This window comes from Amia ocellicauda, chromosome 11 (assembly GCF_036373705.1).
Source record: "Amia ocellicauda isolate fAmiCal2 chromosome 11, fAmiCal2.hap1, whole genome shotgun sequence".
NCBI classification, from domain to species: domain Eukaryota; kingdom Metazoa; phylum Chordata; class Actinopteri; order Amiiformes; family Amiidae; genus Amia; species Amia ocellicauda.
This window is the reverse complement of record NC_089860.1, coordinates 19,386,936-19,400,233: the sequence shown is the minus strand read 5'-3', so window position 1 is coordinate 19,400,233 and position 13,298 is coordinate 19,386,936. Positions and strand designations below refer to the sequence as shown.

The window sequence follows — 13,298 nt, the reverse complement described above, 5'->3', positions numbered from 1 at the left end:
AGAGGAGGCCATTCGACCCATCTTGCTTGTTTGGTGTCCATTAATTAGAAAGTGATCCAAGGATACTATCCCCAAATTGTCACTCCAACCACATCAATGGTTTTCAAATGGATTTGATTTAATAATAAAAAGGTAGTTTAATATTAAGATTTGTTTTCCCTTTGTTTTTAATGGCCAGCTATTCAACTGTGTATGTGTGTAACTTAATATTCATAGGGTAAATGTGATGTGAAAGGTAGGTGGAGGAGTGACTTCATAATTTAAGAGACCAGAGTCTAATTAAAGCTCTAATTAATTAAAGTCATGTGCATTACGTTTGAACATAATTTGCATCTTAAAACAAGTTTAAATCCTACATTTAGGTATTTATATTTGCAAATGTATACATTTGAAAAGCATGTTAGTTTATTTTTGGAAAGGTGTCTTTAATTTAAGAGATCATTTCAGAAGGATGTGGTTTTGAACACTGCTGTGCCGGAAATTCGGTATTTCGTATACTTTTGATTGTTTTCAAGATAGTGTAGTTCATTTTGAATTGTGTAATCACCTCACTACACTAGAGTTGGCTCACTAGCAGTTCCTGCTTTCTATATTTTGTGCAGGATTTCTCCATGAAGGATTCTCTTTCTTTAGGATGAACAGGCAGATCATCTTAGAAGAGTTCCTTTTTAAGAAATCCCAGCAGAAACGGAGAACCTCACCTTGCAATTATAAACAAAGATATTTTGTTTTAAGTAAAGATGAATTGGCATACTTTGAACATCGCCCCGGGGTATGTAAAATAATTTCACTATTAATAATATGTATTATTTTTTTTAGAACCAGTAATGCCTCAGAAGAGACACCTGGACTGCATAGAATAGATGTCTTTGCTGCTGTACAGACTAATTGAACTTCACATTACTAGACCTAATTGCTTTAAAGAATTTAATTTTGTGAAATTAATAAATTATATAAAGAATACATATGGCACTATAGAGTGAATTAATTAATTAAATAAAGTTGTTATACACAAACCCAGTTTTCCCAGACTCTAAACTTCTTACTTGAAAAAAAATACTAATTTCATATGGTTCATTTAAAATATTTTGTATTTTGGGATATATTTGGGGATATACAAGTTTTCTTCTAATATGTGTGTGTGTGTGTGTGTGTGTGTGTGTGTGTGTGTGTGTGTGTGTGTGTGTGTATCAAAAGCAGCATTTACACATCATATAAACTAAACCCAGTATATCAGTTTAATTAGCAACTTAAATCTTGATCTAAAATAAATATTTGGAGAAATGCGTAAAAAGAATGAAATCAATTGGAGGCAGACATTTGTTTTTAAGGACAATAATATAATGCGAAACATGTTAAGCATAATCAATGTGCTATATGTTACCTATGTTGGACATAATGTCACAGAATAACATCTAACATACAGTACAAATTGAAATTAATATCTCAGAAACTAGAACTAAATTACTTTCATCTCATTCTGTTGTCTTCAATTGATTTAACTACGTTTTTTGACATTTATTCATGGTGTATTATTACAAATTGTTGTTTTAATGTACGTTTACTACAGTGTGCGCCTCTTACTTATTATCTCTGTTAAATGTTTCTCTACATGGTTAATATCCTAAGAATTAATTTTGTACTTCTTTAAAAATAAATAAACAGGGCTGATGATGATTTTGTTTAGTGATAAATGAAGTATCTGGCTATTGCTATGGCCTCCTGTACATGTTTTTCTTTTTATCAAAGGTAGATTACTATTTTAAGTTGAAACTAAGTATGTTTTTGAATACTTTTATTTTATTTTGTTGTTTGTTTTCTCCACCCCCCACATTACACAGTGCAGAAAAAGCACTGTATGCATTAAAAACATGTTGTGATCTGTAAGCTTGGCCTAAAAAATATTTACATATGAATATAAATGTACATATACATTTTGATTACATTTGTCAACAGAGTTTGTGCAATACAATATTGTAATGTTTGTAAGTTACAACTGAAAGCAATTTAAATTCAAGTTAATTTGTTTTACATCAATTGTCATGATTGTCATGATTTGTAGATCAGACTTACCCTATATTCAGGTAGTCAAGGTCAGTTTTCTATTTTATCCACATCTCTTAAATGATAAACAATAAATAAAGTATAGCTTCTACAAGTTAGTTACTGCAGATGAACTGTACACATCTTAGTTTTTCTTTTTGCACCATGCGTCAATTACTTTAAAGTAATTTAATAAGGAATGACACATTCACAGGTATTTTGCATTATAATTAAAGGAAAACAGCAAGCATGCTTACACTATGAAAATAATGCTCTTCAAAATGTGTAGCATGCACTATCATTCTACAAAAAAAGCCATAAATCACTTTTTCAAGAATAGTTACCTCTAAACGTATTACTATATTAAATTCTTACAGGGTTTTATTTGTTGGCTAATTATCAGAGGCAGAGTGTTGGATATACAAGACAGTTTCATTAAGTTATTTTTTATTGGTTGTGTTGTCTTTCCATTTGTCAGAAAAAGCCAACTTTGAAAGGTTCCATTGAACTGTCAAGGATCAAGTGTGTTGAGATTGTAAGAAGTGACATCTTAATACCATGCAGCTTTAAATACCCTTTTCAGGTAAGAGTCACACTTCTCTTGAGAGACCTCCTTTATTATTATTTTCCTTTATGATTTTAAGATGAGTAATAAAGAACACTGTGTGTAGTTTATTTGATTTAACTGCACAGATCAGGGTACAACCATCTATTAACTTAATCCTTTTTCTGTGCCACCTATTTACGTATTGGAGTCTTCTGTTTTAATGGATACAACAGATTTGTTAATTAAACCTCATTAGTCTTAAGATGTTTTTTTGTAGTGTTTATGAAAACGTTCAGTAAAGTAATACATATATATGTGTCCCCAGGTTGTTCATGACAATTATTGTCTGTACGTCTTTGCACCTGACAAAGACAGCCGTCAGAGATGGGTGTGTGCACTAAAGGAAGGTAATTTAGTTATTTAAGTTTCTCTGAATTTTGTGTTTTTTATATTCTTCTTCTTCTTATGATCAATAATAATACAGATTCATCAAAAGTTCTCCTGTCAAATAACTTATTGCATTATCATTTATGGAATATATTGTTTATTGTTATTAATTATTAACGTGTCCCTTTTTATTTTTATTTAAAGAAACAAAAAATAACGCTTTAGTTCACAAATACCACCCAAATTTTTGGGTGGATGGGAAATGGAAATGCTGTTTGCAGACAGAAAAGCTGGCTACGGGCTGTATTGAATACGACCCAAGTAAGAATGGTATGTGTAGACGTGCAATGACTTCTCTTTCCAAAGTTTTCATTTAGAATTTAAGTTTTGATTTTGCATTTTGACTTTATTTTTTATTTAGACATTAATTTACATTTAACCTAGGCCACATTTAAACTCCAGGAACTTGGTGGTTTCCAAGTTATTGGAGACAAGAAAATGGATTTCAGTGTAGAAAATCTTTCTAGACTTTAGACACATCTTACAGATTTGTTTTCTGTTCAACAGCATCCAAAAAGCCACTCCCTCCAACTCCAGACCCACAGGTGAGTTTCTAACTGAAGATGATAACATACACACACACTATGCTCCTTAGAATTTTTTGTGATTTAAATCATATTGTGGTGTACATAAGATCACTCAAATTTACAAGATGTTTTACTTTTGTGGAACCTAAAGATTTTGTTTTTGTTTTTGTTTTTTTGATCATGGACAATGCAGTGTACATTGTTACAGGTTAAAAACACAGAACAGATGCACTGCATACAGGGTTTCTAGCCAGAGCTAATTTGCATCCCCTGTCCATGGTCAGGCTTCAGTTAAGAGTTCATCGGTACAAAACACAATGAATTGAGGTTATTTTAGATGTTATGTTTTTTTGTTTTTGTTTTTTACATTCTCTTCATATTTTTGCTGCACATAGATCCCACATTGCCCACAGTGCCAGTTGGGAGTATATAGCATAAAGCTGCAGAAAGCATGACAGTTCAAATATAACATTTTCAACATCTGTAATCGTAGCCATATTTCTCTTGTCTGAGTGTATGCACATTTTTAATGTAATATTTTAACAGCTCTGAGTGGACAAGCCATTACATGGCAACATAGATACATACATACGTACATACATATGTAGATGGGCACAGTGTCACTTGTTCCAGGTATGCCCAGTATTCACATGCATGGTAATACAGTTCCTCTCTCTTTTTCCCAGAGGCGGTTTTCCGATCCAGGGGAGGTGGTTATGGTTGCACTTCATGACTTTGTTCCACAGGGAACACAGGATTTGGCACTATACAGAAATGAGGAATATATTGTAACAGACCAATCAGACAAAAACTGGTGGATTGCTCAAGACAAAAACGGGTAAATTATGTATTTGGTTTTTTTAAGCCAAACAATCTTGCAAACATTGACTTACTAGGCAACTTCAGCTATTCCATTATTAGCGTTGAAGGAATTGTTTCATGGCCCTCATGTTTGTTTTTTAAGAACTTGTTAGCTTTCACCTTCCTGACAGTTTGCCAGCTTCTCCGCTGCAGAGGTGTAATCTTGATTACAACGACTAGCTACAACCAAGGACATCTATGTCTTCAAAGATCCTAATTAATTCTACAATTAATATTTAAATTGGTGCATTCAGTATTTTAAACATGTTTTCTGTAAATGTATCACCCCATTAGCACACATATGTTATTGGGAAAAAAGTATGTGAAAGATTTTACCTTTGCCATTATTATTTGATAGAACATATCCCAGTCTCATGAATTATAAAGTGTTGTGTGTCACATTTATATCTTACTTAAATCAGTCTAGGTCCCATGATCAGTTTAGTTTAGATCATTGGAATCTATTCTCATGGAACACTAAACTATTTAATTGTTCTCATTCAAATATGTTTAATTTTAACTTTGTAACAGAGACAAAGGCTACATTCCCAGTAGCTATGTCATTGAGAAATCGCCTAACAACTTAGAGCACTATGAGTAAGTATGGCATTTAATTTATATTCAATATATATCATATTTAAAACAGTCTTGGTCCCATGATCAGTTGGATGCATATATATGTGTGTGTGTTTATAAATGTTATGTAGGATGGTATTTTGTGGTTGAACTCTAGAGTGTGGTCATACATCATAAATACCATACATTTCATTTGGGAATTATGCCTTTTTTGTGATACAGCAGGTACCTAGTACACAACCTTATTTGTTGCTAGGAGGCATCCTACATTAGAAAATATATATTTTTAAGAAAGAGATCTGAGAATTGGGTTACCCTTTGACTTTTAAATGTGGTTTAAACTGTGGTTAAATACCCACATTTAATTAAATTGTTAAAATGTTAAATGTTAAAATAAACAGTCTTGATTTAAAAACTAAAATTGAATCATTAGAATGTAATTGGGTTTTTTATTTTTTCCCCAAGATCTTTCCATCATTTGCAGTGGTATAATTTAGTGGTAGTTTTCTATGACTTGTTTACATCAATCCTTATAGGTGGTACAACAAAGATGTCACCAGAGCAAAAGCTGAACAATTACTTTTCAAAGAGGTACAGAGATCTAAAGTTTTCTTTGCTTCACCTAATTTTTGTATTTAAGAATTGTAGCATTCCTGCTTTCAACATGATCGATACTGATCCTTCAGTGTGTTTTTAGCTTTGCTATCTCTGATTATGATATCACAGATCCAGCAAGTTGTGAGAACTCATGTAGATTGCAAACAAAACCAGGACAGTGCATTTTATTTGCAAACTTGACAGCCACATTTGCAGGATGTGCAGATGCAAGAAACTATTTTATATATTCAGTTTTTTAAACCACACTTCTGGTTGGGGATTTCCTGTCTTAAACATTTCATCGTTTTTTCTTTACAGAAAAAGTAAGACAGTAATGTTTGTCACACCTTTTACAGATTGCATACATCCAAAATACAATTTTATGTTGCTATTGATTTGATGAAGGCATTTGAGGATGTGATATACAGGGCACTATGTATCAGATTAAGCTGAAAGTAATGGGTTAATATTACTATAGGTCAGAAACTTTTACTTTTAACAAATGTGTCTGAAATCATATCTTACGCTACAGGATAAAGAAGGAGCATTCATGGTGAGGGACTCAAGGCATGCGGGTGTGTACACAGTATCTGTGTTTACCAAAGCACTTGGGTAATTATTACTCCATCTTTATTTAGTAGTTTATGTCTGTTTTCCTTTACCATATCTTATTTCAGAATACGTTTTCACCTATTCTGCAGTCTAAATATGTAATTTAACTCTTAGTCCACCCAGATCTTCTTCTACATAAAAATAAATTGTAAGATAAGGGAAGAGTCCTGGGAAAACCCAATATCACCTTTCTGACCTTCTAGGCTGTCAATACTTTTACATGCATTCCGTCTTCTTTTACAGTTCCAATGGTGAGAACAATCCCAAAGTAAAGCATTATCAGATCAGAGAGACCACAACTCCAGAAATAATGTATTATCTAGCAGAGAAATACATCTTCAAATCCATTCCAGAACTGATAAATTACCACCAGCATAATGCTGCAGGTACGTTTAATCTTGTAGAACGTGTTTAAGTGACAAGCAGTACAAATTAACTCATCTATGAAACACCTGCAGATGATTTTCATGTTTGTGTTTTTGATCTTAAAGGGATACATTCTGCGTGTTTTTTTGTTTTCTCATTTAATTGATTTATTTCTTGTACATCCTACCATACGGATTAATAGTAATTTTGTTACTTTTGTTACTGCTGTGGCTATATATGTTGTATGCAGGTAGGTATAACTTACATTTTAAAGGTTTGTTAAGTATTTACATATCAATTAACGATATACCTTCTAAAAATATGAATTACATAACTTGAAGGAAGAAAGTAATTTACAATTATGGATCTTTTAGGTAGAAATGGTAGAAATGTTAAAACTTGAATAGGGACCAGCTATTCTTCCTTTCAATACTATTTTTGTCTAAATGTTTCTTTAGATTGTCAAGGACTAAGCAGAATGCACATCATAGTAATTTCAGCAAGAATGGTATAACAATGATAAACACTACTCCTTTAGAAACAAAACAATTTAACAGAATGGTATAGTACAGATACTTGAATTATTCATACTATCCTCTAATTCATCCCTTAGTGGTGTGTGTGTATTAGGTTTGCCTTTACTATTTTCTTCATACATTTTCTCAGGCCAATATAGTTCATAATAACATAACAATCCTTTATTCCTGTGCTTCGTTCTCAACAGGTCTAATAACAAGATTAAGACATTCAGTTTCAACAGGAAGAGAAAATGCACCTAGAACTGCTGGTTTTTCTTCAGGTAAAATATTGTTTCACATTGTAGATTTCAAAATAACATTTTCCCCGTTTTTTTTATAGAGAGTATATGTTAGTCTGCATATTCAATAGCCATTATCACAGAGATTTGGACTATACCTTTTAATGTGCTTGGATGTTAACTCTCCCAGTTCTGGCCTTTGTTGTCTTAATCCCTGCATTGATGCATTCTCATAAATTGGTCTGCAACACCTATGTTGAATTTTTCAATCAGAATGGTTTGCATTTCTTATTTTCTTTCAAATTATCGTAACCTTAGGGCAGACTCTTGTACGTGTCTCTGCTACTGCTCTGTGTTTAATATGCCACATATTATCCAAATAAAAAATGCCTTAAACATATAGGATCAATTGCAACGAACTTTCCAAGTTAGTACGAGCTCCATACTAAGTTGAGTACTAGCTAGTACGATACTATCTCGGGATCATCCCCAGCTGCAGACTAAAGTTAGTGCCCATTGCAACGAAAAAGAGACAGAGCAAAGTTGGAGACTAGCTGATCCCCAGCTTTAAAAATATTTGTATGGCACAAAATACATATATAAGGCTAAATTGCATTTCCCATTGAACTTTTGTCCCCAAAGGAGACCCAAACCTATCTAGACTAAATATTGAATACGACGTTTGTCTGAGAAAATAACGATTGTAATGCACAGGCAGAGGTTCGGACCAGTGCCTCCCACACTTCAGCCCAACACCGCTCCTGTGCAGAGCTGCGGCCCTGAGCTGGAGTCCTCAGTGCTGAGCCACAGCCCTGCCTGGGCATGGTGTACTAGTATACCGGTACTTTATTGGCATATACACTACTACTACTGTACTACTAAGTCAGCTATGCTATATACAGACCACTATATATAGCTTCACCTTATGCATAATATTGCATTTCAATTCCAACTGGGCAATAATTCCTATAGAGCATTCAATTGTGCATTCAATTCAAGAGTGTTTGCCGCTATTCATACATTACAAAAATATTGTCAGTGTCAAAAACAAAAACATAAATGTATTTTATATGTTAAAAAAAAGATGTGTGGGTATGAATACTACAGTTACAAAATGTGTCAATACATTGTGATTTTCCACAATTTGTTATCCTTAGTACGGTACTATCTATAGTTAGTCCGTAGCAGGTGTAGGACTAAGTTAGTCCCGTACTTAGTCTCCTCTAGGGGGCAGCAGCAGTGATTTTGGGGTTCGTTGCAATGGAGACCTTGCTTAGTCCGCAGCCACCAAGTTCATTGCAATGGGTATTTAACTTGCGGACTAGTTTAGTACAGAGCTGCATACTAACCATCTCCAGTTAGTACACAACTTTCAGTTCGTTGTATAGTTTCTGGAGTGTTTCTCCTGTGACAAACAGTATCAAAACTCTTTATCTGTCATAGAATTTCCAATGCTCAATAGTTGTCATCAGCCCAACATACTACAGATAATACATAGCATTAAACCAAATCTGATAAGAATATCTCAACAGTTAACCTTTATAAAAGTGGAATTCATATTTACCAGCTAAACATGAGCAACCTACATTCTTGTGGCATTGGATACATTTTTTTATAACCATTCATTAAAACTTGACTTAAAACCTAAACGTTTTAAGTCAAGTTTTAATGAATGGTTAGTGTTAAACCACAATTTCAAAATACATATATTTTTTACTTTTATTTCCAGATATGTGGGAAATTGAACCATCAGAACTTACTTTTGTAGAAGAGGTGGGAAGTGGTCAATTTGGGTTGGTTCACCTTGGTTACTGGCGTAATAATGAGAACCACAAAGTTGCAATCAAAATGATACGAGAAGGAGCTATGTCAGAAGAAGACTTCAAAGAGGAGGCCAAAGTCATGACGTGAGTCCTTAATTAAACCTAGCAACAAACTGATTAGGTTCTGGATAAGGTTTTTTGTTATTATGTTTATAGGGTTTGCTTATGATCACCACTGGCTAGGAATATATTTTATTAATGTGTTTCTTTTTGTTTTGAACAGTAAACTATCTCATCCAAAGCTGGTTCAGTTGTATGGAGTGTGTATTCAAAAAGTCCCAATGTGCTTGGTATTTGAGTTCATGGAAAATGGGTGCCTGTCTGACTACCTAAGGAATCAGCGGGGCAGCTTCTCCAGAGAGACCCTGCTGGGCATGTGCCTGGATGTGTGCGCCGGAATGGCCTACCTAGAGAGTGCTTACTTCATCCACAGAGATCTGGTAAATGGACACTTTCGGTACACTAGGCAACTCAGTTTCAGCTCATGTTTCCCTGTTGTCTCATAGACTTTGTTTTTGAGCTGCTGCAAATGAAATGCAGTCACTGTAGAATGGGACTAACCGCATAAAATAAAATCACAGGGGAGATATTTAATAGATTCTGTTTCCTGTCACGACCATACCCCTCAATTGATACTTGTTAATAATTTAAATAGTGTAAGTTGTAAGTGTTTAAAGTTTGTAATTGTAATTTTTCATCCTGGTGGAAGAATCAAACATTATTTTGCCTTGTAGGCAGCAAGAAACTGTTTGGTTGGAGATAATCAAGTGGTGAAGGTCTCAGATTTTGGTATGACAAGGTAAGATTCTCTTAGGATGTTTGTTCTTCCAAATCAATGTCTAAAATGTCGGTAGAGCACAAGACCTTGTCCAGTGAATATTTTAAGAAGCTTAATGAATACATTTGTTAAAATAAATACGTCTATGAATACATATCTGTATATGTAATGTTTCTTTATTTTAAAATGTGCATTTATAACTTCATAGCCCTGGTCCTGGAGAACAGAACACTACAGCAGATGAATTTTGGTGCTTTAATGTGGAGCCAACATTTACCACAACTGAACATTCTCGATTTAATGTATTACCATAATTGTACGGTTGAAAGTGTGAACTTTGCAATACATCGAATAAGACTAAAGTAAAAAAAAGTCCTTCCATAGGTTTGTCCTGGATGATCAGTACACCAGTTCCTTTGGGTCTAAATTCCCAGTGAAGTGGTCAGCACCTGAGGTCATCCAGTACAACAAATTCAGCAGCAAGTCTGATGTCTGGTCCTTTGGTAAGTAATGACAAGTACAGATTGTTCTGTGAATGCAATTCGAAACGTTGTGACTGGATTTTTACAGGTAATGTTAATTAAATATATAGCAGAGAAAACATATTTCAATGTATGTATTAAAAGTCAGATATTTGGATACTTGTTACTTCTTAGTATTATGTGTAAACATAAATATCAGAGGAATGTTCACACATAATTAACTTCTATAATTGTTACACTGTGGACATTTTCTGAGATGGCCTCTTATTTCTATAGGGGTCCTTATGTGGGAAGTGTTTAATGAAGGCAAGATACCATATGAGAACCAGTCGAATGGAGAGGTGGTGGAGGCAATCTCATCAGGACTTCGGTTACATAAACCCAAACTGGCATCAGATTACATATATCAGCTGATGGAGTGGAGCTGGCATGAGGTTAGTGGAAGTAATACCTTGACCTGTATACTGCCTGTGTAAACAGTGTAACTGAGAACTAACTAGCTGGAGTTGGTCTGCTTACGTATCAAAACAGTAGTGCCTTTGTTACGTGCACATTTATTTCATATTAAAGATTTACACTATCATGTTTTTACGTCTAAGTAGGAGAAAGTGTCTTCTGATAATAAATTAAGTCAGGACTGGGTACAAATTATTTGGTTTGGTCTAAGCCTTAGTTCTATGCATTTGTGTTAATGTTATCCTCTGCTTCAAAATATAACTGAGATGTAATGCTTTTAACCTGTAAAGATCAAATTACACATATTATATATTCATACCATTGCGTCCTTGATATAGCAGGTTGATGTTAGCAATTATATTCTATGTCATTTGCTCCCATTTTCTTCCCCCAGAAACCAGAGCACCGCCCCTCATTTGCCCTGCTCTTCCATGAGCTGGCCGATCAGGCGGAGATGTGAGATAAAACCAGGCTCCCCGAACAATTTTTGCAGACCATATTGTAATAAATATATAATGCACAAAGAAAGAAATATATATTTATTTTGTATTTATTGCTTTGTCATGCAGTCATTCAGCTACAGCATGATAAGAAACTTAAAATAGATCTTACCAGAATTGTTTTTAACAATTACAATGTGATGAATTAAATTGCAATCATTGCAGTTTATTATCTGGTTAACTGAAATACTCGTACCAAAACTTTACAAACATATTTGAAAGACACAATACTGTATGGATTACTTCACATTACATTATAATTCTTCAAACATCTATTTTATGTCCTATCAGAGAACATTGTGATTTGCTTGTACAATATTTATGTTCTGAAGAAAATGCTTTACTATAAAACATGATTTTTATTTTGTTTTAAGTGTTTTTTTTTTAAATAAAACTGACAATTTAAGATGTCTTCCTTGTTTTCTTGATTGTTTTCAATGAGGAAATATGTAGGAATAACTTCACATTGTATTTCCTTCCTTGGCTCTAATATTTAATGTATTTCATTTTAATGCAGTGTTGTTGAAAGGCAATGTTATGAATTAATACTGATCCATAGACCCTTTAATTTCTTAATACCTTTCTTTGTGACATAGCAATGTATATTCCCTGCTTTACTTTTATGAAGCTATGCTACACATTGTATTAATGTAATTGGCTATCTCTGTGTTTTTTAATTTATTTTTTAGAGCATGTTAGGCTGTTTTGTGTTGGTTGTATCTTGTTACTTAAAAAACAACACTATTAAGACTATTTTAGATTAACATTTCCTCCAGTAGGAGGCATTACTAAGCTTTTGCTTTTTAATTTAAAAAAAATGTGGTCCACATTAAACAGTGACACCTACTGGCACTAAAACCCCTGTAGCACTTATTTTTCTTCATTTTAGGTATGATTGTTGCTCATGCACTTTCACTGCCTCATTCTTCTCATTTATTAGTACTAAAGCATTTTGTTCATTCAATTATTCTCCAGACATAATATTAGGTTATGGTGCAATAGCTTTTAGAACAGAATAAATGTTGAGTTATTGTGCTTTATTTATCATAGCTGTATTTTCACTTTTTATTTTGATCCTTGATAAGTGGTAACCATTAAACCACTGTCAGGGTAAAGATAAAGATACCACGTTTGACTCTCATGTTTTCTATTTGTTCTTGCACTCCAGAGACAGGAGGGTTGTGTAGTGTTTTTTTTAATTATTATTATTTTTTCTCATTAATCAAGCTATGTAAAAATAACATAAGTAACTGTACATAATTGTCATAACACTTTGTAAATAAAAACTGTACTGTGCATTTTACATATTTCAGAGAGCAATATATCCTTTATAAAATGATATATATAATCATAATTTCTGAATACTTGGCTTCTTGAGTGTTAATGGAATCCCGCATTTATTGTTTGTTTGTTTTCTTGTCCTGGCTTCCTTGAATTGCTTTTTTTTTTTTAATCTATTTTTTGACCTATGAGGCATGGAATGGGTTGTTCTCCACCCCATATTCAAGGCCTGTTTTCTGTCCATTCCTGTTTGCAACCTGCAGTTCACAGATGCAGGACTACTGTTACCCAATAAAGGCCACATTCCTCCAGTCTAACTGGGCGTTGTTATGCACCCATAGATTGGAAATCTGTGTCTCATCATCTGGCTCAATTATAGATCACATATTTAATTTAAAATGTATTTTTCTCTCTCTCTTTTCATTTTGAAAAAGATACATCCTTGAATTGTATTGTTTTCCACTTGTATGTTAATACAATGCTCTAGAGTGAGGTGGCATGTAAACTATGTTATTAAAGTAGATCATTATTATTAATTATTATTATTATGTATGATATTCTGTTATAAACGTTACAAATTGTAAAAGGCAACAGATATGCACTTATAGCAATGGACAACACGCCCAAAAATGGAAAAAGACATTG

The 13,298-nt window shown here is 33.5% G+C and overlaps 1 protein-coding gene across 1 annotated transcript; it reads left to right on the top strand.

Moving 5' to 3' along the window:
* Window positions 1-535: 535 nt before the first annotated feature.
* Window positions 536-13,147, top strand: itk (IL2 inducible T cell kinase). The gene is made up of 17 exons (XM_066716820.1): window positions 536-772; window positions 2,522-2,626; window positions 2,916-2,997; window positions 3,182-3,307; window positions 3,545-3,582; window positions 4,251-4,402; window positions 4,957-5,022; window positions 5,538-5,592; window positions 6,131-6,210; window positions 6,454-6,596; window positions 7,301-7,375; window positions 9,063-9,240; window positions 9,380-9,596; window positions 9,891-9,955; window positions 10,319-10,437; window positions 10,693-10,850; window positions 11,267-13,147. The coding sequence occupies exons 1-17, from the start codon at window positions 635-637 to the stop codon at window positions 11,330-11,332; spliced, it is 1,863 nt and encodes a 620-aa protein (XP_066572917.1). The 5' UTR covers window positions 536-634; the 3' UTR covers window positions 11,333-13,147.
* The last annotated feature ends 151 nt before the right edge of the window (window positions 13,148-13,298 follow it).